At 35.8% G+C, this 22,320-nt stretch overlaps 2 protein-coding genes across 2 annotated transcripts; one reads left to right on the forward strand and one right to left on the reverse strand.

Moving 5' to 3' along the window:
* Nucleotides 1–14,694: 14,694 nt before the first annotated feature.
* On the forward strand, nucleotides 14,695–17,907 carry LOC135120006 (adenine DNA glycosylase-like). The gene is made up of 15 exons (XM_064044364.1): nucleotides 14,695–14,768; nucleotides 14,820–14,891; nucleotides 14,947–15,075; nucleotides 15,129–15,202; nucleotides 15,829–15,870; nucleotides 15,934–16,005; nucleotides 16,068–16,149; nucleotides 16,221–16,299; nucleotides 16,359–16,406; nucleotides 16,466–16,610; nucleotides 16,690–16,738; nucleotides 16,915–17,088; nucleotides 17,149–17,282; nucleotides 17,430–17,539; nucleotides 17,595–17,907. Exons 1-15 carry the CDS (start codon nucleotides 14,756–14,758, stop codon nucleotides 17,719–17,721), a joined length of 1,350 nt encoding a protein of 449 aa, XP_063900434.1. The 5' UTR covers nucleotides 14,695–14,755; the 3' UTR covers nucleotides 17,722–17,907.
* LOC135120005 (translocation protein SEC63 homolog) lies at nucleotides 17,708–20,704 on the reverse strand. The gene is made up of 17 exons (XM_064044363.1): nucleotides 20,595–20,704; nucleotides 20,425–20,518; nucleotides 20,265–20,379; nucleotides 20,048–20,172; nucleotides 19,875–19,995; nucleotides 19,704–19,754; nucleotides 19,499–19,604; nucleotides 19,279–19,361; nucleotides 19,100–19,223; nucleotides 18,850–19,044; nucleotides 18,675–18,741; nucleotides 18,564–18,624; nucleotides 18,366–18,492; nucleotides 18,231–18,313; nucleotides 18,077–18,175; nucleotides 17,914–18,018; nucleotides 17,708–17,854 (listed from the first exon to the last, which is right to left on the reverse strand). The coding sequence occupies exons 4-17, from the start codon at nucleotides 20,071–20,073 to the stop codon at nucleotides 17,735–17,737; spliced, it is 1,368 nt and encodes a 455-aa protein (XP_063900433.1). The 5' UTR covers nucleotides 20,074–20,172; nucleotides 20,265–20,379; nucleotides 20,425–20,518; nucleotides 20,595–20,704; the 3' UTR covers nucleotides 17,708–17,734.
* Between the last annotated feature and the right edge of the window lie 1,616 nt (nucleotides 20,705–22,320).

A 22,320-nucleotide genomic window follows, 5' to 3' on the forward strand; every position in this document is an offset into this window, starting at 1 on the left:
ACCCAAGTTATCTTATTTTTAATTGCCTAACTTATGACTTGATACGATAAATTTTGGTAATAATAATTCTGGTCGTTGCTTTTAAGTTAATAACACTCCATTTTCGGTGCTAGTAAAAGTTTAGTACTTGGATTTTTAAAAATTTTTAGTGCGCCATATCGTTTTTTTAGTTTTATATAAGGGTGAAGAGTTGGCTTAGATATATGCAACTCGTAGACTATTTGCAATATTTCTTTAGCAAAACAACTCCTTTACAGATTCTGCCCTTCAGGCTTATTCTTGTTGACTTCTTCCATCTCTTTTGCTCCGAATAACTTGCTATTAATTTTTTAGCGCCAGTCTTTTTACAAATTTCATTTTAAATTATTTTGCACAAGTTTTTTAGATATTTTCGTTTTTAATAAAATCTGTGATTATTAGCCTTTTATTTAATTGTCCTTGCAAATAAAGGTTTTTTCTTATCGACTTAAACTATTAGCTGGTGGTAACTTGCTATTTTATATAGTTACGTAGATGAGGCTCTGGTAACTTTTAAGAGTATTTTAATTTTAAACTAATATTTAGTTTGGTATAGGTTATATCTCTGAAATTTGGGTTATTCTTCAGAGCGACAGATATATTTAATTGACTAACTTTTTAGCTATGAATAGCTGTTCTTGTTCGACGCTTCAATTGTAGAGCCTACGTAATGGCCTAGAAACGCAACAGTACAGGGTTATACTAGGAATGATCGCGACCCTTGTGTCATTGCTGTCTTTTAACTTAAAATCAGATAGCACAGCTATCAGGAAAGCTCTACAAATCTTTTTTTTTACTTGTGGTGGTATAAACAGAAGCTATGTTGTAATATTTGCATAAATTTTAACATTGATATCTTTAAAGAACTAGGAGTGAATTATAATCAATATTTTTTGAGGTTTTTTATTATAACACTTATTATATCTGTCTATACGATTGATCCTATTTGTTAGCTTACTTCTTCTCTTCTTGGGTAAATCTTACGTTGCATTTGGCAACCTTTAAAGAGAAATCTCATTAAATGAACCCATGACCGTTTTATTGCATATATACTTGTAATTGCGTATTAAATAGGCGCTTCTGTTTTTTTTTAAACTTAAAAGCTCAGATTTTTTGAGACAATATTTTTAATTTTTAACCTTAAACCCACAAAATGTTTCAATCCCCTACCATATCAAAAGGGTCTTCATAAATATAACTATCGATATACCTTGAGCAAGTATTGTAAAAATATGACCTTGACTTTACAAACTATTTTGGCAGTGTAATTAAGTGTAAAAATTTTATTTACGTATCCTAAAATTCAGTTTTGCTTGAAAACGGGAGCTTCAAAATAATAGGAATTATTATATAGACGGTTATATCTTAAAATAATATTACTTGTCCACATTAAAGTGCATGGGATAAGTTTATTTTTACTGCGGATGCAGGCTGTGTTAACACTGTCTGTTAGAAGTTTTTTCTACCAGAAATCCGTCATTTCTCATGTCGGGTAGTAAAACTCTAACATTAAATTTTGCAAACGGTAAATATAAAATTTTAAAAGTTTTGAACGGAATTATAGAGCCTAAGTTATAAATATTTTCCTATGTAACCCATCCTTTTTTCAACTTCAGAGAGTCCTTCATTCCCATCGTTAAGAAGAGTCAAGACTTCTTTGACCTTTTCTATTTCATAGTTTTCACGATTTTCAATAACGTCATTTAAAAGATTATGCACTACTTCCCTAAATTCTTTAACTTCTTCCAATGTCAGGTCGACCTTGGTGGGCTCCCTCCGCAGCATAAAGGGCGATTTAGTAAAACTGCAAAACCTGATCCTCCCGCACATAGACATATTTCCTTCGAGTTGGTGCCATGTGCTATTTATTTATTTATTAATGATGACATATTACAGCCAAGACAAATAAAAAGAGGGTCTAAAATACGGTTTAATCTGAATTATAACTTAGAGAAAGAAGTCTAGGACGTCTGGGAGGTCGTTAGGGTGGTGAGAATCGTTGGGGTGGGCTAAGTACTTAGCTCTCTACAATAATGCGACAAAAATATTTGGTTTCGCAACAGTGAACTTGAATTGCTTGAACCACTCCATGACTGGCTGCATAAGTCAAAGTCGACCGAATAAATTGCAAATAAAGCTTAATTTTGTTGCTCCTTGAGAAAGTACTCTTTTAACACAAGAGGGGGTAAAGATCTTTAAAAGCTAACTTCGCTTTGTTGATGACGTAGTGTTAGTGCACGAAAATTGCTTGTCAATCCAAAAACCCAACTCTTGACTTCCGTGTGCTATTGAACTGCTTTGCCACAAAGCGTTAAATATATTTTTTCGTTATACGCCTCTTCAATCCACTAGCTATAGCTTTGTTCTTAAGTGAGTTAATTGTAATTGACACTGATCCAATCATACCTCAAGCGCGGAAATATAAGTTCTTGCATATGTTTTGAAGTCAAAGAAGGAGATTTAAAGCAGGCATACAGTCGTATCAGCCGCAAGCTGTACAAAAGGTGGAGGTGTTGCCTGCATATGTCCGGCAGGATTAGATGGAGGTCGGCAGCGAGCTTTGTGGAACTTCCTAGCCCGTTCTTATTAAGATGAGCCAGCTCTTCCTACTCTGACATAAAATATCTTTTTCTTTATAAAATACTGTAGAAACGAAAGAAGACTATATGGTAACTCAGAATAGATGTTTTTATTAAAAACCTAGCGTGCCACACCCTGTCGAATGTTTTTTAGACATAAAAATAGTGCACATTTCGACTTTTTGTTAAATTTTTGTTATTGGACCCTTTCGTGGCACTTGCGGAATAACGCAAAAGCTGCTGCCGTAGTACAGTGACTTCGGAATCCAAACTGAAAACTTTGGTACTCTCCACAAACTTTTCGTCTAAGTACTACAGCTTCAGCAATTTTCTATTGCATGATAAAAGGCTTATATGAGGGTGTTGTTTAGGTTTTAAAAAAAGGACACGGGTTTACTAATGCACACAATGCTACCGCTTTCCACCTCCAGGAAATGTACAGAACTCAAAAGAAAAATTAATAAAGAAACTAAGGCCGTTAGTGCTGTCTTGGACAGGTGTTCAAGCAGGTCGTAGGTTACGCCATTGGAACCTGACAATATTTTAGTACGCAAAAGGTTTATAATTGATCTTACTTCTTTCTTATCGGTACTCTGCAAGTTATATTTTGAGGAATGTTACAGTAATTAGCGCTAATTTCGGTCGCAGGGGCTACTTCTTTTGTGTTAGGCTGCGACTAAAATTAACTTCACACAAACAAATTCATTCGCTTTAACCTTGTCGTCATAGGTATAATCGGTCTCTGTCGTAACGGATAAAAAAAACTTGCAGATATGGATTCGCCATATAGTCAGTAGGATGCTGGGTTTCTCGAATTTTCAAGCTCGGCAAGTTTCGATTTTTAAATTCATTGCTCAATTTAATGAGGCCTATTTAACTTTTTTTTTTGTTAAGTTTGTATAGAATACATCTATCTTCTGGGGCTTTAAAGGTCACGTAGATACGTTTTTGTCGTCTTCCTAAGTTAAGGAGAAATTTAATTTTCTCAGGTAAGCGTGCTTAACGTTAAGTCGTTACTGTGGCGGAAGCCATTTCATGCACAAAAATGATTGTAGCCTTAAAGCTGATCGCCGCTGATAGTCCTCAATTTGCTTTCTTAATCACTTCTTTAAACTTATCCCAGTTCGTACACCGTTTTTCAAAGGGTTAGACTCAAGAAGGACAATGTCGTTGAGCACGCGGGGGGGGGTTATCAAAGGAGAGCTCAGCAAGCGTTAAAAAATTTTAGTCAAATGGTATTTTTTTAAATTGACAAAGCTAAGTACATCTCAGGCCCCTATCGGAGATATGTGTTCCTGTTCTAAAAGGCCAAAAATAAGTATTCTTCCTTTTTTTAACCTAGTTGAACAGTTCAAGACCATTAGGATATCTATTCTATTATTCAGCAAAGTATGTTGCAGTTTTTACTCTCGCTTACAATAACAGCTTCACGACGATAAAAAAATAATGTTAGTTCTTTAGGTAACAATGGTGGTTCTGGGGACTTATTGAAGAATATAAACTCCCATGCTTAGTTAATCTTTAATAGCCACAGTTTCAATAAAGTATAAATTAGCAAGCGGTATAATTGAGTGAGCTCGCTGCTTTTAGTTAGTAATGACTACACCTCCTTACCTCAAGTAAGCCCTGTCGTGCGGTAGGTCACGTATTTGGACGAAATTTATTAGATGTACCTATTTTAGGTGGGCCTCACTTATTAAGGTAATATCTATTTTCTGACTATTAAGAAAGGATTAAGCTCTTTTCTTTCGCATAAGACTGTCCGCGATCCATAATAACATGCGAACATACAGGTAAGAGGTTTTGAAAACAGTCTTACCCTTACTGAAATTGTTCTTTGGGTGTTATTTGAATTATTTTTGTAGCCTTTTGACTTCGGCTTCATGTTAGCGACGGGTGCGTGGCTCTGTATGTTGACTGGTTAAATTTCCTTCTGAAATTTTTCTTCTTCATTTTTAGTTTTTTTTGTAGAGGTGCCATTAATTATGTGGGAGTATGGTTCTGTGGTGCAATTTGCCGAGGACAAATGTTTGCGCAAGTGAGAACTTCCCTTGGTAAGGAGAACCTTGATAATTAGGGGTGTGCTCGCTTTGACAGTTAGCGCATTCTTTTTTCGAAGGTACTTCGGGTCATCGTGCAGCTGGCAGTCACATGGTAGCTTCCACATTATTCACACCTAAAAGCAGAGTCACAAAAAGTAGAATTATGGCCAAAAAAGTTAAGCGGTGGTGATGGCCAATTACATATGACTCCTTTAGTCCTTTAAACATAATTAAAAGATGACAAATTAATGATTTTTTGTATATCGACCTCAGATTCGGCAAATGTACAAGCACTAAAAGAAGATATTTTTTTTCTTTCCAAAACTTTTCATATAAACGATCTTTAGTGGGCTTCATCCTTGATTGCTTAAGTCTTCCCCCAACTGCGCTACGGTCGAGTTCGGGAATAAATTTTCTCACGTTTTTAAAAACCTACCTCAGGAAGCTGATAAGCGGAGAATTCGTAATTACTTTCTAATAATAATTTTGTGGCCAGTCAATAATCATCAGAGGAGGAAAGTAATACTTTAATGCAATTACGAATATATTTAGTATGATAATTAGTGGTATTTTCCCCACAAAATGGGAACTATATCTGGACACCGTTGTTTTTTACGATGAATTATGGGAGAAATATTTTTTTTGGTCTTCAAAAGGTTTCCCGCTGAGTAGGTTGTGTTTTCTGCTCAATCGAGCATTGTCATTGGAAAACTGATTGAGATGTCAAATCACTAAATGAAGATGAAAATTCGACAATATTAGTTTTTTTCGTCTTTTAATATAGACCAGAAAAAGAATTGTAGAGACAACGGGTTAAGGTTCAAGGTTACAAGAGGTCGAAAAAGTCTTACTTTTGTAGGTGTTTGCATTTACAAAGTGAACAAATTCTGGCTCGTTAATTCTGTTTAGTTCTATTTATAAATCTTTTTGAAATTTTTCATTTAAAGCTGGTATCTCAGCTATGTAGGGTGTTAGATCTTTAGCAAATGGGACAAGAGACATGTTAAGCGAATTTATATAAGTAATAAAGTAATAAAAATTAATATATATAGATTAGATGAGTAAATAAAAAAAATGAGTAGAAGTTTAGGTTAGTATCTTAAAACAGAATAGGCGCGAATAACCTTAGTTTAAATAATGTATTTACAATATAATAGTAATTTTTTTAATAATATTTCCACCTAAAATTTAATATTATTATACAGTAATGGGATGAAGCTTTTAACAAACCAGTACTCGTAATTACTAAGATAAGCAATCAGTTTGAGAGTTAGTAGCGATTTTCTTGTAAATTTTCAAACATCAGACAATTTTTAGTATGTTATTAACCTTAAAAACTCAAGTGGTACTTTCTACGATCCAATTTAATAGGATAAAGGTGTGCACCAAGTTATTAATAATAGTACAGTTAAAAAGGGTGTATTAATATAAAAACACGTTGATATATAAAGTATACTGAGTGTTTATTAAGATATGTGCATATTTAAAAGGCTAAAATAATTATGTAACATTTTTTATAAAAGGTAGCCAAACTCATTATTAATTTTCTTAATATGAAGAAAGTTTTCGCTTCGAAGCATTTTTTACTAGATTATTTAAGACATTGCAGTTTAACTTCTTACTCGGCTGTTTATATACCATAATAAAACTAACTTTTTAAAGAAAGTCGTGCTTAGTAAATTAGTAGCCAGGTATCCAATTTTTAAAATAATATGCCAGTAAGACTTATTTTAGCCCTTTAAAGATGACTTTCTACGACATCTATAACGTGCGTAATAAAAGTTAGTCTTTTGAAATGATAATATCTTCTACTACCGCACGAAAACTTTTAAATTTCCAATAAGAAATACAGATCCACCTTGCTTTGATCTCGAAAACTCACCTTAAAAATCCTTTTAAGGAAAATTTGAAGCGAATGGTGTTGCTACGAGGGTGGAGGGATATGTGCCGGGCCTGAACAAGAAGAAAAACATATTTTGATTTGGTTTATAGTTAATTTTATATGTAGCCTCCTTTTAGCTCGATACACTCGTCCAACGATGTTCTAAGACGGTTATACCAGACTGATTGGTCGACTTGCCGAGGTTCTCAAAACATCGTCGTTTACTGTGTCGATGACCATTATCATCCGCAAGTCTCTTTCCACTGCCATTTTTTAAAAATTTGGAAACAGATGTGATTCGCACGGGGCTAAATCTGGTGATTAAGGTGGTAGTGAAGCAATTCAAGCTTTAAATGATGGATTTAGTCATGGCAATGTGACGTGTGAACTGGTAGTGCATTACCTTGATGAAACAGTAATTTCTTTTTCGCTGAATGTGTTTGTTTTTTATTAAAATCTCAGTAGAAATTTCCTATTAAGTTCGCGTAATACTTCCCATTGATTTGTTATTACCTTTTGAAGATAGTCATTAAAATTATCCCGTCCTCCCCAAAAACAGTCACCAAAACCATGCTAGCCGATGCGACTCTCTCTACCTTCTTTGATGCTGGTTCTCCTTGGACCGATGTAGTATTTTGGTCGCACTGCCCTCAAAGAATGCCATACATTCGGTTGAAATATCCTTTTGACTATGTTTTTGGTTGGGTGTCAGCAAATGCGGCACCCATCATGCGCAAAGCTTTTTCCTGGTTAAACATTCGTTTAAAATATTACTCGTTCGTTAAAATGCTCCACTACCTCTCCCACTTTTATTCTGCTGTCGGTCAAAACCTTTTTGTGGATTTTTTAATGCCACCCTTGAAGTAATCACTTCAATGGGGCGTTCACTGCGCGGTTCGTCATTGTGCTTGTCCGATCCATTTAAAATTAGCAACTTAGCATTAAACAGTAGTATTCGATGGAAAAGAGCCCCCTAACTTTGAAGCTCCTTTTCAATGTTGTTTGCAGTTAGACATTTCGGGCATTTCAAAAAAACATATTTAACGATGACACGAATTTTTTTTTTTTAATTTTTCATTGTACTAAAATTGTTTGAGGCGTTTATCTTGACGGACTGCTGTAAAGCCTATAAACGACGCATTGGTTTGGATTTTCCAAGGTAAACTGGTTAAGGATAAAATTAAGCAATGCCCTCATAATAGACTATAATGGCTCGGCTTCTATATGAGACCAAGTATATATCGCATCACTACCCTCGTATATCCATCTGGTTTTTTTTTAAAAAATACACATCATTTAAGCTTATACCCCCCACGAAACTAAATACAATTGATCAAGTCACCATTATCAAACTTCGGGGTTTGTACTTACCGCCGGTGACTTTGAATGCGAAATATTCTGCCTGGAATAGTAAGTCTACCAACATGGATACTCAGTTCCCCGAAAGCTTGGCTCTCCTGAAGAACTTAGCCCCTATTGGTCCTCGTAATCTACTTGTTTTCCACCGAAAAGGTCTTGCAACCTTCTCAATATAGCCATTCTTGCAAATATCGGCCCCAGCCTACTCTATTACCACTTATTACGTTTCATTATTCTATCACAACCCATTGGGGGGGGGTTATTGTCACCAAAGTTATTTCCAATATATACGCTATTAATATTGTCATAAAAAAAATCTTTTAGGTCATAATTCAGTACGATATGAGAATTTCAATTTTTCTTCATTACAGCGGTCGCATTGTCCGTACAAATATTATCGTCCTAATAATACTTGTTTGTTTAAGCTTAAAGCTAATCGCTAGTCTCCAAGTTGGCAAAACTCGGGTTGTCGTGAAGAGTGTTTCGTAACGTGAAAACTACAACGCACATTTATCTATAGCTGTAGCCCGTCTTTGTTGAACTTGAATAGAGAGCTACAGTGGGCGTTTCTTCAAAGACCCCCACTGGGAAGTGTAGATCGTGCACACATCGATATAATCGCAACTTGCTGCGCAAGGACATCTTGCTCTGCGTCGTGTTAATTGTTACACTTCGTTGTCGACAACAAAGCGCTGCGCTGCTGCAAGTTCGGCAAAGATATCATGTTCATAAAACTCCAAAAGCAAAACCGTAGCCCTGGAGGGCTCCCGCATTCAGTTAGCGTAGCGGTGACAACAAGGTACTGAATGGAATTTAAAAAACACTACCATTCATAAACGAATTGAGCTAGGAACTTCCAACGAACGCAACTTGTGCAAGAGGCCTTCGTGAAAAGTAAGATCGAAGGCTTTCAAGTTGTCTTTGAAGTGGGCACTCCTGTGGCTTTCTTAAAGCTGAGTCACGAGTTGTCCACCTAACAAGACGCTAAGCTGTGCAAAAGGTCAGTCCTGAACCCAAACTAAAATTCTGGAACTTCATTGCATGACTCCACGCTTTTAGTAGGCGCAATACTACAGCCTCGACAACTTTACTAGAATTAGTTTAAGTTATAACGTTTTCGAAATCATCACAGAGGTGTCCCTCATCAAATGCCTTGGGGAGAAAGCAAGCGACAATAGAGTGTTTACCTGGCAGTGCAGTCGGCTTAATACCACCAGCGGTATTTGTCTTAGCTTCTCTTTGGTGGTGTGTTTGGGCTTGGAGCCTTCCATCCCAACCGTAGATAATTTGCTTCAGCGACTTCACTTGCCGTGTTCGACTCGATCGGCTCGATAGCGTGGGATAAAGGGTGGTAAGGCTCGACAAGTTCTATCGTTTTCATCAGTATTTCGGTCCAGCTGAGCAAACTGAGTAGCGGCGACGGACGAAGGGCGCCATTTCATCATACGAGCCCTAATAAGTAATTGTTGGGCGAAAACACTTTATTTTAAATAATGTTTAATAAAAAACCACTTCAAATTAACTATTCACACAATTTTTGGTAAGATCTAACAATCTATTATATTACTGTTACAAATCGGAATAAACACGTTTCCGTAATTAGTTATAATTTTAAATGACAATTACTAGTTGAGACAAGCGTGTATAAGAATAAATTTATTATTTTAACGGAGTTGACTTTGCAACAGAGGACAACTGTCACCTCAACAGTCTATAATTCTGTTATTAGTACTATCTGTCAGATTGTTTTTTAGTCATAAAATGGTACGAGGTGCAGCAACAAGCAAGGATGTGCGTAAAATATTTGTCAAAGAATATTACCTTGCTATACCGTTCGTCAGGTTGCTGAATCTTTTAAATATAACCAAATAAACTAATTTTTTCAAGTTATTAAACACAATCGAAAATGTTGTTGTTGAAGGTGAAAGTTCAGGCCACCTTAAGCTAGTTTCGTAAAGAAAACAATTCATAAAAATGTGTAAAAAAAGGCGATGAAATTAGTTACGAGGTAGTGGAACGAAGAGTTAGGATAACTACTACGTGTATTTTTGTGGACAATGGACACACGAATCTAGACTAAAATTTTATAAAAAAATAACATTAATATTGTGTACATTCCAAACTTCAAAAATTATTTTTTTATTACAAGTAGACTTAAGAAAACCACCTGTTAAAAAACAAAAACAAAATTGATATGATTGGGTGAATTTTAATTATGATCTGTAGATTAATGAGCAAAAATTATTTTTTAGTGACGAATTTAAAATTTGAAGTGTGTGTGTTGGGGGGGGGGGCTTGTTATCATGTTAAAAAATGAAGCTTTTCATGAAGATTGCATTAAACACACCATAAAATTTTAAAAGGGGCAATGATTTGGGAATGTATGTCAGAAAAAGCTTGGGCAACTTTGAGTTTATTGACAGTATAGTAGGCGTAAAGCATAACAGAAAATATTAACAAATAGTCTTCTTCCGAGTATCAACGAGCTGTAAGCTGAGAAAAATTGTGTTTTTCCAACAAGACGGGGCCTCCTGCCGTATAGCCAAGTTAACACAAAAATGACTTTGAAAAGGGGTTCACATTTACAGATTCGTCATGGCCTTTCAGCATCCGAGACCCTTATATTATTGATACACTTTGGCACAATATGAGGGGGGCAGTAACGCAATAACCTTCAGAGAACAATTTCAGATTAAAGGACATAATGGGGAGGGTATATAGACTAACTAAGTTTGCACCTCAGTTTTGCAAATTTTTAGCAGTAACCACGCCTGCCAGAATAACAGGGGTAATTAGGGCGAAAAAAGATGTAACACCATATTTAACTGCACAGTATTGATTTTGTACAAAGATATAGTTGTCAACAATTTTTCATATTTTTATAATATATTTAATAAAGTTTTAAGTTGTCGGGATTTTTAAGATCACATGGGTTAATTAATTTTGTAAATGAATTACCTTGTGTATTTACAATCGATGAAGTTGTTTACTGGAATTTTCTAGAAAATTTTAGTGTCCGCCGATTTCATTAATTCATTACCACTTGAGTTGGGTAGTGGAAACACTAGTTTATCATATTTGCCTCTTTGTTGGTTTTTGTGAGTAGATCAGGCTGTGGTTGAATTTTTATATCAGTTAGATGTAGTAGTATGTGGGTAGTTTAAGAGGGCTCGGTTTTCGGAGAGAAAGGTAGAGATTTTTGTGAGTCATCGTCTAAAATTTCAGGTTACTCATATATTATTTCTTTTTTTTCACTTTCTATGTCTGTACTGCTGTTTTGTCGTATCGAGGGGTTGGAGGGGCTTTGAATTAGGCTTTATTTTGAGCTGGGTAAAAGCATTTGTTCAGTTGCATGTTAGGGGTTGTATTATTTATACTAAAATAAAAATTATGAAGGAAATGTATCTCCAAAGCATTTCAAGTTTCTGGACTTATAATCTTACTAGTACTTGTGTTCAGTATATTATATTCATCATTAGCTAAGTCTTTGGATTTTAAAAAGGGAACACCTTTTAGAGTTGGGTCTTGAGATTTCTTTTTTATAATGGGGTCATAGAAAAGATTTTTACAACCTAACGGTGTTTGTACGATTTAATTCCCAAAGATGCATGGTCAAAGGTTTCCTCTGGAAACAGTTGTTCGTTCTTTTTAAGAATGTTATTTTTTTTTAATAAATGTTGCATCCCTAAAAGCTTCCCTTCAGTAAATTATCGGAAGCTTCCACTGTTTTAATATGCTCTAATCATATTAGTTAGTTTTTGAACACCTCTCTCGTTTAACATATTGTGGGTATCTTTCGGGATTATAGATAGTTTAATACCGGCTTGTTAAACGTCTTGAAGCAGTCTATCACTTATAAACTCACTCCCCTTACCTGTTCTTATTTCCTCTATGATAGAAGTGGATGTGTTACCATTTATTTTAAGGTTTTTCATATATTTATTGTGCTTTTTAAGTCATTGAATTAGTACATGCATGACCTCAAATTTATTTTTGGCAAATAAAGTTGTAATTCGTTTAGACTTTGCGTCAGTGCCGACAATTACATATCTGAAGCTATCATAAGAGGGAATGTCCAAGTAATTAGTATCAAAGTATATTAGTTGTCCGGGTTTTTTGGTTTATTGTGGGTTTCGCTCTTCCATTGACCTTTTTTTTTTCATTTTACACTTTAGATAAATTTCAGTCTTCATTTTTAAAGTAAGTTATGTTTGGGCAAATTTTTTAAAGGTAGTGATAACTTATGTGGCCGCATTTGTAGTGCTCTTTAGGGTCTATACTGGGTGACAATGATTATTTGTAACGAACATAGAGTAATCGTCTTGTAGCTCCTGTTACCTAATGAAGAGTTCATCTTTATTTGTACCTTGAGCAATAATGCAGTAATTTTTTCAAAGTATACCTTATTATAAACAAAATGTAAGTTATAGACTTTTTCATTTAATTTACCTACAGAAATAAGATTACGTTGGAAGACAGTTTCGAAAATAGCTTTTCCATTACCAAGACAATTCATATATCCAGCTTTATAATCTATAGACTGGCCGTTTATTGTATTGATTACGCACCAGTATAGACTATCATTTCACCTCCGGCAGTACGTTCTCTCCAGTCGTTCTTGATGGGGTACTTTTCGATAGTGTATTTAAGCAAGCTTTCTCAATGTGACCTATTCTTCCTCAAAATGAGCAGTCCTCTCTAATGTGAGGCGCGGGGATCTTAAGTGAGACCCATCGCAGTCCCTGCATTTGAAGTTTCCTTATTCATTAATGTTTAAAGGGTGTTATCCTTTGTAAAATTTAGTTTTACTAATAGTATTGGAAGAGTTAATTCTGGAACCATCCTCTATATTGTGTCTTGTTTCTGCTTGAAGAAGGGCTATAATTTTACGCAAATTAGTTATGTTCTTTATGTGAGCTGTTAGTTTTTCAACGGTGCATTGTTTCTTCAAGTTGGGGGTTTGAGATATATTCCAAACGACTGGCAAATTGTTAAATGGTTTTGTCGTACCTTTTTGTGGCATTGCAAAGTTCGTATACCTTGCTGGTAAATGTTTCCAGCGACTTTCTGCCCAAAGCGTCCTTGACGTTTCGTATGGCTCGTTCCGGTTCAGTGACTTTCATTTCCTCTATTTTAAACTTTACGTGCTGTGCGCAGGCTGTCCATTACAATTTGTAAATCGCCCTTTTAAATTTGTCATGTGAAGTAACTTGTGGTTCTCCAATTTTACCGTGTGGTAAAAAAAGGTCGGGTACCCTTTGAGTTATCAATCTAGTTTAATATCAATTAGCCATTGTCGAAATTGAAAGGAATCCTTCAGGAATTGTACTCGTTGTGTTTATGTGAATCCGAATAGTTCTGCATTTTAGTATAAGTTTAATTTAACTTAAGTAGGATAAGAAGTTCAATAATAAATATTTTTAAGAAGTGAGTAAATTATAAGGTAGTGTAAGAGGTTGATAAAAACTAAGGAAAATATATAATATATAGTGAAGTTATGTTCGAAAAACTAAAGTTTAGCTGTAGGTAAAGGAAAAAGTTGATGTAAGGCCGAAAAAGACTTAAATAAGGAGATAATGACCCAATAAGACGTAGCGTAGACCCAAAGGGATGTAGAAAAGATATCGCGACACAAAAAAAATTGTAGAGCAATGGCCCAGATTGAGACTCAGTGCTGATAACGTGACAAAAACAAAAAGAAAAGGAAGACTGACTTTGTTTTCCGATGAGGGTTGGAATATTCGGGATTATTCTTGATTTTTTGAGAGGTTCAAAGCAGCAGCATTCTTCTTTACTTGTTAAGGGAGTCTCCTGGCAGCAATGTATTTATACAGCTGGAGTCAGCAGGTTCTCGAGCAGTTTACGGACTGAAGGCCCAGTAGCCAATTTCGAGCTACTCAAGCTAAGGTGGATCCCAACAGTTTTTCGGGCTTTATTAGGATGGGAGGACTGATTGAACGATGCGGTAGGACCAGAATTGCAACGCCCACAATAGCGTTTTTCTTGGCGGTTAAGTGTTGATGGTATGATTCACCTACCTGTGTATTTAAATAAGATAGATTGCGTTCTAATTAATTTTGACTGGTACATTCAACCTATCAAGCTCTTTTTTGAAATTGTATTTATATATATATACATATTTACTTTAATGCACAACGAAATTTTTATTCTTTGTTTGTTGCGTATTTTCAGTCTACAGGGCTGCAAAGAAGTTAAGGCTTTATTGTCTAGAGGACAAGTTTAACATACTGTTTTGGTCTATAGGGTCGAACAGGGCCTTGTTAGTAAATGTCTATAGGATAGTTTATTAGTGGCTTAGCGTCTAGAGGCGTGTGCATTATTAAAGAGCCTAAAAGCTCAAAGGAAAATTTTAAACAGTTAGCGCGATACGGCAAGTGAACGGAGAACAATGATTGCACCCGCCTTCAGATGTGTCCCATTTTACAGCGCAATGCCCGTTAGCTTTACGCTGTACCAGTGCCAGTTTTTTTCTTGCGGTGCACACCGTTGGGATTGCAGCGTAATAATCGCAGATGGCGAAATGGGCTGGTCCTAATTACCATTGCATTGCCTTATGTTTATAACAAAATACAACAAAAAGGAGAACATAAAAAAAAAAGGTTTGAGGGCTAAAAATATATTTAGATAAAAGTTTGTTTGTATATTTTTTTTTCTTATTATTCATTCCAAAACATTTTTGATGTACTGAGGGTTTAGAATGTTTAGGGCACTTCGTAACCTTTCAAGATAGTTTAACGGCACTCAAGGTTGTTTTCAAACCAGTTGTGAGTGGTGCTATTATCTCGCCTGTCTGCTGTGGGCTTGCGCACTCTGATGACCTTAAGTGTACTACTAATAAGGTTTAAAGGAAAGAGATGCTTTCTGAAGGTTTTTTAAATATAATTTTTATTCTTTACGGTTTTATATATATAAATTTAGACTACAGAATAAACTTTCATTTGTTTGACCGCGACGAGTTAAATATTTTTAGAAGAACAATTCTTACTTGGTGTAATAACTGAATTTTATATATAAAAAACCTTTATTTTATTTGACATAACTGCAGATGACGATAATCGGAGACAACTTCCTTGGAGGCGGCCCTTAGTTTCAACTTCATCTGTAAATAGTTATCAGGACAAATCTATAGTTGAACCTATCAAAACTAAAAATTCTGTTGAACACGCCTATGCAGGTTTTGTGGTAGATTTTAATATACCTTTAAGAAAATTTAAAAAAAAATTTAAGTATGGATTTCTGAAGTAATGTGTCAACAGACTCAAGTTGCCACTGTCATTAACTATTACACTCGTTGGATTGAGGTAATACATGAACTTTTCAATATAGAGCTTGTAGTATCATGTCAACTTTAATACTTTAAATTTTTTTTACCGGTATCCCTGTGTGGAGATGTATGACTGCTTTTTTAAGCGCGTGGCAAAGTAGAATTATTCACTATCAACATAAAAATAATTATACCTGTGGTAAAATATAGCAGTTTTTTCTGTAAAATATTAAAGAAGACGTTTACCGAGATTGAGTTAAGGAAACGTTATTTTTGTTACTTAGAATTATCAAGTCGGGTGAATGTAGTGTGGTTTATATACGAAAACTTTTCCCTTTTAAAGCAGTCATATTTTAGTAGACTTAAAGTTTTTTAAGTTTAAATCCTCATAAAATATACTCAACAAAATGAACTTTAAGTGTAATAAGCTATTGTACTCATCCGGATTGCGTATTTCTTGATTTTAACTTTAGAGTAAGTACGTATCGAAAACTTATAAGATAACCTTTTCTCTAAAAGTATTAGTTTTTATTTACGACTTTGGTGCTCGGCTCTACTCCATATTTTTTCTTTACTATTAAAAGAGTCGTGTAAATATTTATTATTACGTATTATTTTATACCTTTTCTGACAATTGAGGTTATTAAATATCTTTTGGCATAGAAATTTCCAACTTTAGAAGCTCTAGCTGTTTCCAGCGTCGAGGTAAAACTCTTTGAATGCTTAAAATACTTTATTTAGTAAACTTTCATATGCAACTGGTGAAAGGATGTCAATAAAGTGTGGTCGGGTCTTGGATATTATGCTCGCGCTCGACGTCTTAGAGAGGCCGCGATAAAGGTAGGCTTTGCTTCTCGGTTTCCACTGTAGTTATTATTGGCTTTTTCGTTCTCTTTACTCAGATAATGAAAGACTTCGATGGCAAACTCCCCGAGTCGTCAGAAGAGTTAAGGACACTTCCCGGAATCGGTTTGTACACCGCAAGTAAAACCTTTCATTATTCGGGCTTCTGTTACCTCATAGCGTGTATATTTTTTGCTTGTATATTTTTTTAGATGCTATTGCATCCATCGCCTTTAATAAGTCGGTGGGAGTAGTCGACGGAAATGTCATGCGCGTGTTAGCGAGAATGCGGTTTATGGGTGTGAGCACTTCCTGCTCCTCTCTCTCATTTTTATATCAATAATACAAAGATTGATTGGCGCTGATATAAAAGTTCAAGCAGTGATCTCTCTATTTTGGTGCTATCTTATGTTGCTCACCTTGGAAGTAACCGGTTAGTCACGTGGTTACTTTCCAGGCGACTTGCCAATGAAGCTGTGGATCCTGACCGACCAGGCGACTTCAATCAAGCTCTAATGGAGTTGGGCGCTGTGCTATGCACTCCTCAAAACCCTAACTGTGCTGCCTGTCCAGTTCAACTACTCTGCAAAGCTAGAAAAACGGTATGTTAGATCTCTAAGACTGTGCGCTAGAGTTTCCCTTTTTCCCATAACAGCGAAGTAACAATTATTTTCTCTACAGGTAGAGTTTAATCTAAAAAATAAAGGAAATAAGCCACCTCACGGGGGAGGTACGACTGAACAATAAAGCGTTTTCAGATATCTTTTTCTGAACACTAAGAATAATTCAAACAAATAACTGGTAGTAGAGGCAGTCAAATGAGTAGTTAATTTGCTATTTTTGGCTACAAAAGCTCGATATAAAGTTTTTTACAGGGAATACAATAACACATAATTTTTCTCGAAGGGGAGTGCCTATATTGCGGAGATATGAAAATGCCGTGTCATGACGTTTCGGCGTTTCCCTTCAAGTCAAGGAAAAAAGCTCTCCGGGAAGAGTCGTTTGTCGTTTGCGTGATATCTGTGCGTAGTGGAGAGCAACCCGACAAAACTTATCTGATTAGGAGGCGCCCTGCTAAAGGTACAGGATTATGTGTTCTGATTGGTCCCTCAACCGCCTTACCGTTGTTATGACCGGAAGGATTGCTAGCAGGACTTTGGGAGTTTCCTTCAGTGCAAGTAAATAGCAAAGCTTGCCAAAGTCGTTCAGCAAGAAGGCGCCTCCTAGCCGAATTTCTGAAGGGGGCCAATAAGGAAGTATATGACATTCTCCAGGTGGTGCTCAAGAGCTTCCCTGCTTTTTTATATTATTGAACAGTTTGCTACCTCTTTTTTTTTTGATATACTAACTTAATTATACCACTATTACCTGCCCTTCCGCTCTACGCCTTAACTGTCAGCTTTTTTACTGTTTTTTATTAGAAAAAAAGTTTTCAGAAGAGCAAAGGCTATATTGAGCATCTCTTTTCTCACATCCGAGCAACTTACTTTGTGGAATACTGCGAATGTCAAGGCGTTACGAGTTTGACCATGTAGATGATTTTAAAGCCATACTTTCTAAACATGAGCGGCAATGTTTACGCTTAGAGATTGCTGGAAGTGGGTGACGGAGAGCGGCTTAAAAATTGAGGCTCTTTCTACAGCAATGCGCAAAGTTTTCACAAAAGCGACTGAAGACGATCAAAAGTACAAGCAAACGCTTTTGGAGTTTTAAACCATTTTATTGGTTAATATTCGACTTCTGAGCTGTCGCTTTCAATGGCACTGACATCAGAACTCTGGGAACTTTCTGTTTCTTCCATATCGTAACTCGAAGCCTCCACAACCTTTTTTTCACAAGTTGTTATCTACATTATAGAGGACTTGCAGTCAACTTGTGTGCTTTAACAATTAATAATAAACCCACAGATATCATTTTTTTAAAACAAAAACCCAGATAGGTGTTGGACATAACTTCTATTTCTATATTGTGTCGACCTTTTTCTATGGGAGCCTGAAAATTCATCTTTATCTACTTATTAAAATTCCACATCTAAAGCCATTAGACGAGGTCAAAACAGGCGCCTTACCTCTGCCTTGCCGTGAAGCAAGTCAACAAACTGGGGCAAGCACAGAAAACCTTCGTCTCGAGGGCCACTCAGAGCAACAAGCCAGCTCTCCCTTAAAGGCTGCGACAGTACGGGGAGCAATCGCGCATTTACTAGCCATGCAGCCGAGAGTTACCGAAGGAAAGTGGGGACAGTATGCGAATGGGGGCTTCCCATTCGTATGTTTCGCCTTCGGGACCGTTTGAGCTTTACTTTCTTCTAGTAAAACGGAAATAATTAATCTAACAAATATATTGTTAATTCTTCTTACTTGCTCGTCCAGAAATATATTCATTTATAGTCGTGCGCTGAATATAAATAACCACAGTAACTACGGACCCTACAGGGACGCCTTCACCATCGGAGCCAATCTTCCCATCCACTTTTAAATAGGGAAGCTTCAAGGGAAAGGATTGGAGTTAATAAGTCTGTCAGCTCAAATATTTGTAAATAGGATAACAAATAAAACATTTTCTGAAACTGCGATGACATCCTGGAGCTGCTGGGTCGTCAAGTCGTGTAGCCATGCTCTACATGGAGAGCCTCAGATATCAAAGCTAGCTTAAAGGGTAAAGTAGACCTCTTACTCTCCAACGGTATCTGCACAAACTCTATAATCGCAGAAACCCCAGAGCGGCTTTTAAATTCTTCATAAAAACACGTACAGTAAGATTTTACATATAATGCGCCGAAGGCCACTACGGAGCTCGACACGCACGACGTAAAGGCGGAAGGTCATTACATACGCAGCTCACCTCTCTCAAGTATCCTATCGGAGGTGATGTATGGTAGCATCTCCAGAGAGGAAGAATTTTCCTTGAGGGCTTGAGTCACCATTTGCAGAAAGTAAACAGCCTTCAACGTCGTTTCTTTGTAGCCTTTGGAGGACAGAACAGGGACCAGTCCCACCCGAACAAGGTCGGGGAGGAGCAGGACAACCTTTAGCTGACCTTGCATGTGTTATTACCACGAGTAACTATCCTAAAGATCCAAGAAAATGTATACTCGAAAGAACAGGCGAAGGAAGCGAAAGTCGGTGAATATGAGCAGCTATTAAGGCCAAGGACTTCTGGCAATAGCTTGCTGTGAGCTTGGGGTGGAAAGATGATAGCTTTACCCGGCGGAAGATCTTGAGAAGGGAGATTATTAACTATTAACTGAATAAGGTCAAATGGATGCATAACGCTCTGCAGTGAGGGGTCATATATTTTTAAGTCCACAACGAGATCCACAAATTCCACGGAGGCACTTAAAACATTCATAATACCTACAACAGTAGGAAAAAAAAAGTTGAGCCTTGAGGCAAAAAGACAAGAAGAGCAAGCAAAGTGCGCAAGGCAAGACGGATAGAAGCAAGTGCAAAACCTCCATGACTTTATTAAAATAATGCACAATAAAAAAAACCTTCTGAAGAAAGGGAACCAGTAGTAAAGCGAAAATAGGCCTCGCAAGATTGTCGTAGAACCTTTTTGTTATCCATATATTTTCTGTAGTTCTTCCACGTAATTACCTGGCGTACACGTGTATCATTAGGTAACAGCGAGGGTTGACCAACGACTTTTGTAGAGAAAGCAGATACGCGCCCTGATAAAGGCAAAAAAAGAAATACCACTGAGGTGGGAGCTATCAATATAAATGCCGAAAAATAGAGCAGTACCACCTAAAAATAATTTGAAATATCTATGTTATTTTATTACTCAACGAATCTGTAAAGATGAATTGCTTAACAATTAAAATTTCACAACTGCTTTTGATTTCGATATCAAATTGCAGCACTCACCTTCCAATAATTTCTTTTCTCAACAAACCATTGCGGGATGGCAAAAAAAGTATTGAGGCTTTGCGGACCGTCGGGATGACCATATTTTTCAAAGTTCTCACGAGCCAAGGGATTAGTTAGTCTAATTTCAGTGTGACGATAGGCTGAAAAGTAAGTTTTAAAGAAGTACAAACGCCTTATAAGCTTTAGTAAGTGCCATAAATTTTTCTGGAGAATCGGAGAGTTTTAACTTGCTATCGGGGTGATACCTTTTGCTTAACTCGCGATAAGCTTTTCTAATATCAGCTGTAGTAGTATCCTAATAAATACTATTGTTTTTATAAGATCTTATTTAAGAAGTATCAAAAGAGAACGACGTTTAAATAGAGTTAAAATAGCTAAGAAACTTACAACTTCCACATTAAGCAAAGAATAGGGATCAAAATCTTCTTTTTGTTCTTCAATTAGAGAAACTTTATAACCAAAATATAGTAGCGCAAAAAGAGCCGAAGTAAATTTAAAACTCCTAAATTTATTTTAAAAGTAGAGACTTTTAGTGTAATGTAGCAACCTTATCGAAAGAAAAGAGGGCTCCTTTAGACTAGTGACCTTTTTTTCTAGGCATAACTTTTGAAAACAAGTCTCCGGAGCTGATGAGAAGGATCCTATTTTAAATAAATTAGATCTAACAATAACTGAAAACTTAAACTAAATTTGGGGCTAGTAAGATAAATTAAATACTTCGGGTCAGCTTCCTGAAAATATAGCTGCAAACTACATAGGAAGTATAAACAAGTAAGAGAGTAAAAATGAAAAAGTTGGAAGCATCCCCATTTTCATCAAAATATATGCTCATCCTTGACAGTCAAGAGGCACAAAAAAAAAGGATTGGAGTAAAATGAAGATTTTTTAATCCCTTTAAACTCGTGATCCTCCGCTAAACCAGTAGCGCCTCTGCAAGTAAAGTTTGTCTCCACCGCCTGCATTGAGTCACCCTGCAATTTAATTCCTAAAAGCAAACATTTTATTGCTAATAGTCCGTTAAAGTTTAATATATAAAAAAAAAAATTAACAAATTTTTATATGCAGGTAAAGATATGCAATTAACTAAAAGCTTTCGGCTTCTCTATGGTTATTAGGAAACCTCTATTTGGTTTTTCAATTGTTAGGTTTGCAAGCACATTTTTAATAACATTGCCTATCTCTGCTTGTGTACATATTTTTAAAAGTGGTGGTAAGTCTAGCAAAATATTCCCAATGACTAAGTTTATAAATGTATTTTTACAAATCTCTTAAATACAATTTTAGTATGATCAATTGTGGTTCCACGTTTTAGTCCTTACTCTCAACTGGCTCTACTTTACCATTATTACTATCCCTACGATCTAATATTCTGTACACTGTTGTTATCCATTTTTACGGTTATTCTGTTCTGCTGAAAAATTTCCAATTTTTTTATCATTTTGTTATTATATTACAGGCTTCAACGCTTTTTACCTTATGAATAATGACGGTAACAACCGATTATACTGTAATAATATTTTTCCACTAAGGTCATCATTTAGCATGTTATCACCTTACAAGATTTCAAACATAAGGCCAATGCTCTATTACTTATAAGTTATAACGTACCGCTTTTTGCAACGTAAATTCGGTCATGTTGAACGGGCCAATAAATATTAACGAATCCTGATGTGAAGGGAACTAAAAAATTTATAGTAACTTGGAACAAGCGAATTGTAAAAGTTATAAATATTATAATGTAGCCTGTTACGCAGTCACACAAACGTGCTCTATATATATAGTATTCTTTTGGATAATATCGTAAGACCCTGAGCAATCACACTAATTTTTTTACTTAATAGGGTTGTCGGAGTTTTTTAATTATACTTAAGTAAATTTTGGTTTCCTTTTTTGTTAAAACGCCAGAGGTTGTGTTTATGCTTGTTCTTTGTTATATGGAAAAACTATTAAATAAATGAATAAAATATTTGTTATTCCGGTTATGTTAGGTAAAGTTTGAGTAGCACGCTTATTGTTGTGTGAAATGTGGTTTAGTATATACTTATGTTTCTGGGGTGATAATGTTTTGGTTTTTATGTCGCTAGATGGTTATGGGATGATATGTTTGATTTTGTATAGGAAATTTCTAAGTTATTCTTTTACATAGTGATATGCAATGTCTATATAGCGCAGTCTTCTATTAAGATCGTTTCCTTAAGTGACGTTGCTAAAGGGTTCGTTGTCTGTGTAAATTAGCTTTTCAACTTTTTGTTTTTAAAAAAGTTTTTTTTAATAAAGTTTTTGAGGGCTTTTACTCCGGTAATAGCTTTGCTCAAGGCTACATCTTTCACTAAAAATGTAGATTTGTGTATTCTGCTTCTGTCTACTTTTCTCTTCCATTGCACTAAGTTATACCTAATGGTGATGTGACCCATGGTTGTCCTTCTGTCGTACGTATTTACCC

The sequence above is a fragment of the Zophobas morio genome, unplaced genomic scaffold, assembly GCF_036711695.1.
Source record: "Zophobas morio isolate AGI-343-1 ecotype UQ-CSIRO unplaced genomic scaffold, CSIRO_AGI_Zmor_V1 ptg000329l, whole genome shotgun sequence".
Taxonomy (NCBI): Eukaryota; Metazoa; Arthropoda; class Insecta; order Coleoptera; family Tenebrionidae; genus Zophobas; species Zophobas morio.

What these genes read in the sequence shown, in the direction of transcription:
- LOC135120006 (XM_064044364.1), top strand. An exon ending in AATCGGTTTGTACACCGCAA is followed by an intron (nt 16,150 to 16,220) that starts GTAAAACCTTTC and finishes ATATTTTTTTAG; the next exon opens with ATGCTATTGCATCCATCGCC. An exon ending in GGCGTTACGAGTTTGACCAT is followed by an intron (nt 17,540 to 17,594) that starts GTAGATGATTTT and finishes GTTTACGCTTAG; the next exon opens with AGATTGCTGGAAGTGGGTGA.
- LOC135120005 (XM_064044363.1), bottom strand. Translation starts at nt 20,073, where the DNA reads ATGGCACTTACTAAAGCTTATAAGGC. An exon ending in TGGTTCCCTTTCTTCAGAAG is followed by an intron (nt 19,362 to 19,498) that starts GTTTTTTTTATT and finishes CTACTGTTGTAG; the next exon opens with GTATTATGAATGTTTTAAGT. An exon ending in ATACCGTTGGAGAGTAAGAG is followed by an intron (nt 18,625 to 18,674) that starts GTCTACTTTACC and finishes CTCTCCATGTAG; the next exon opens with AGCATGGCTACACGACTTGA.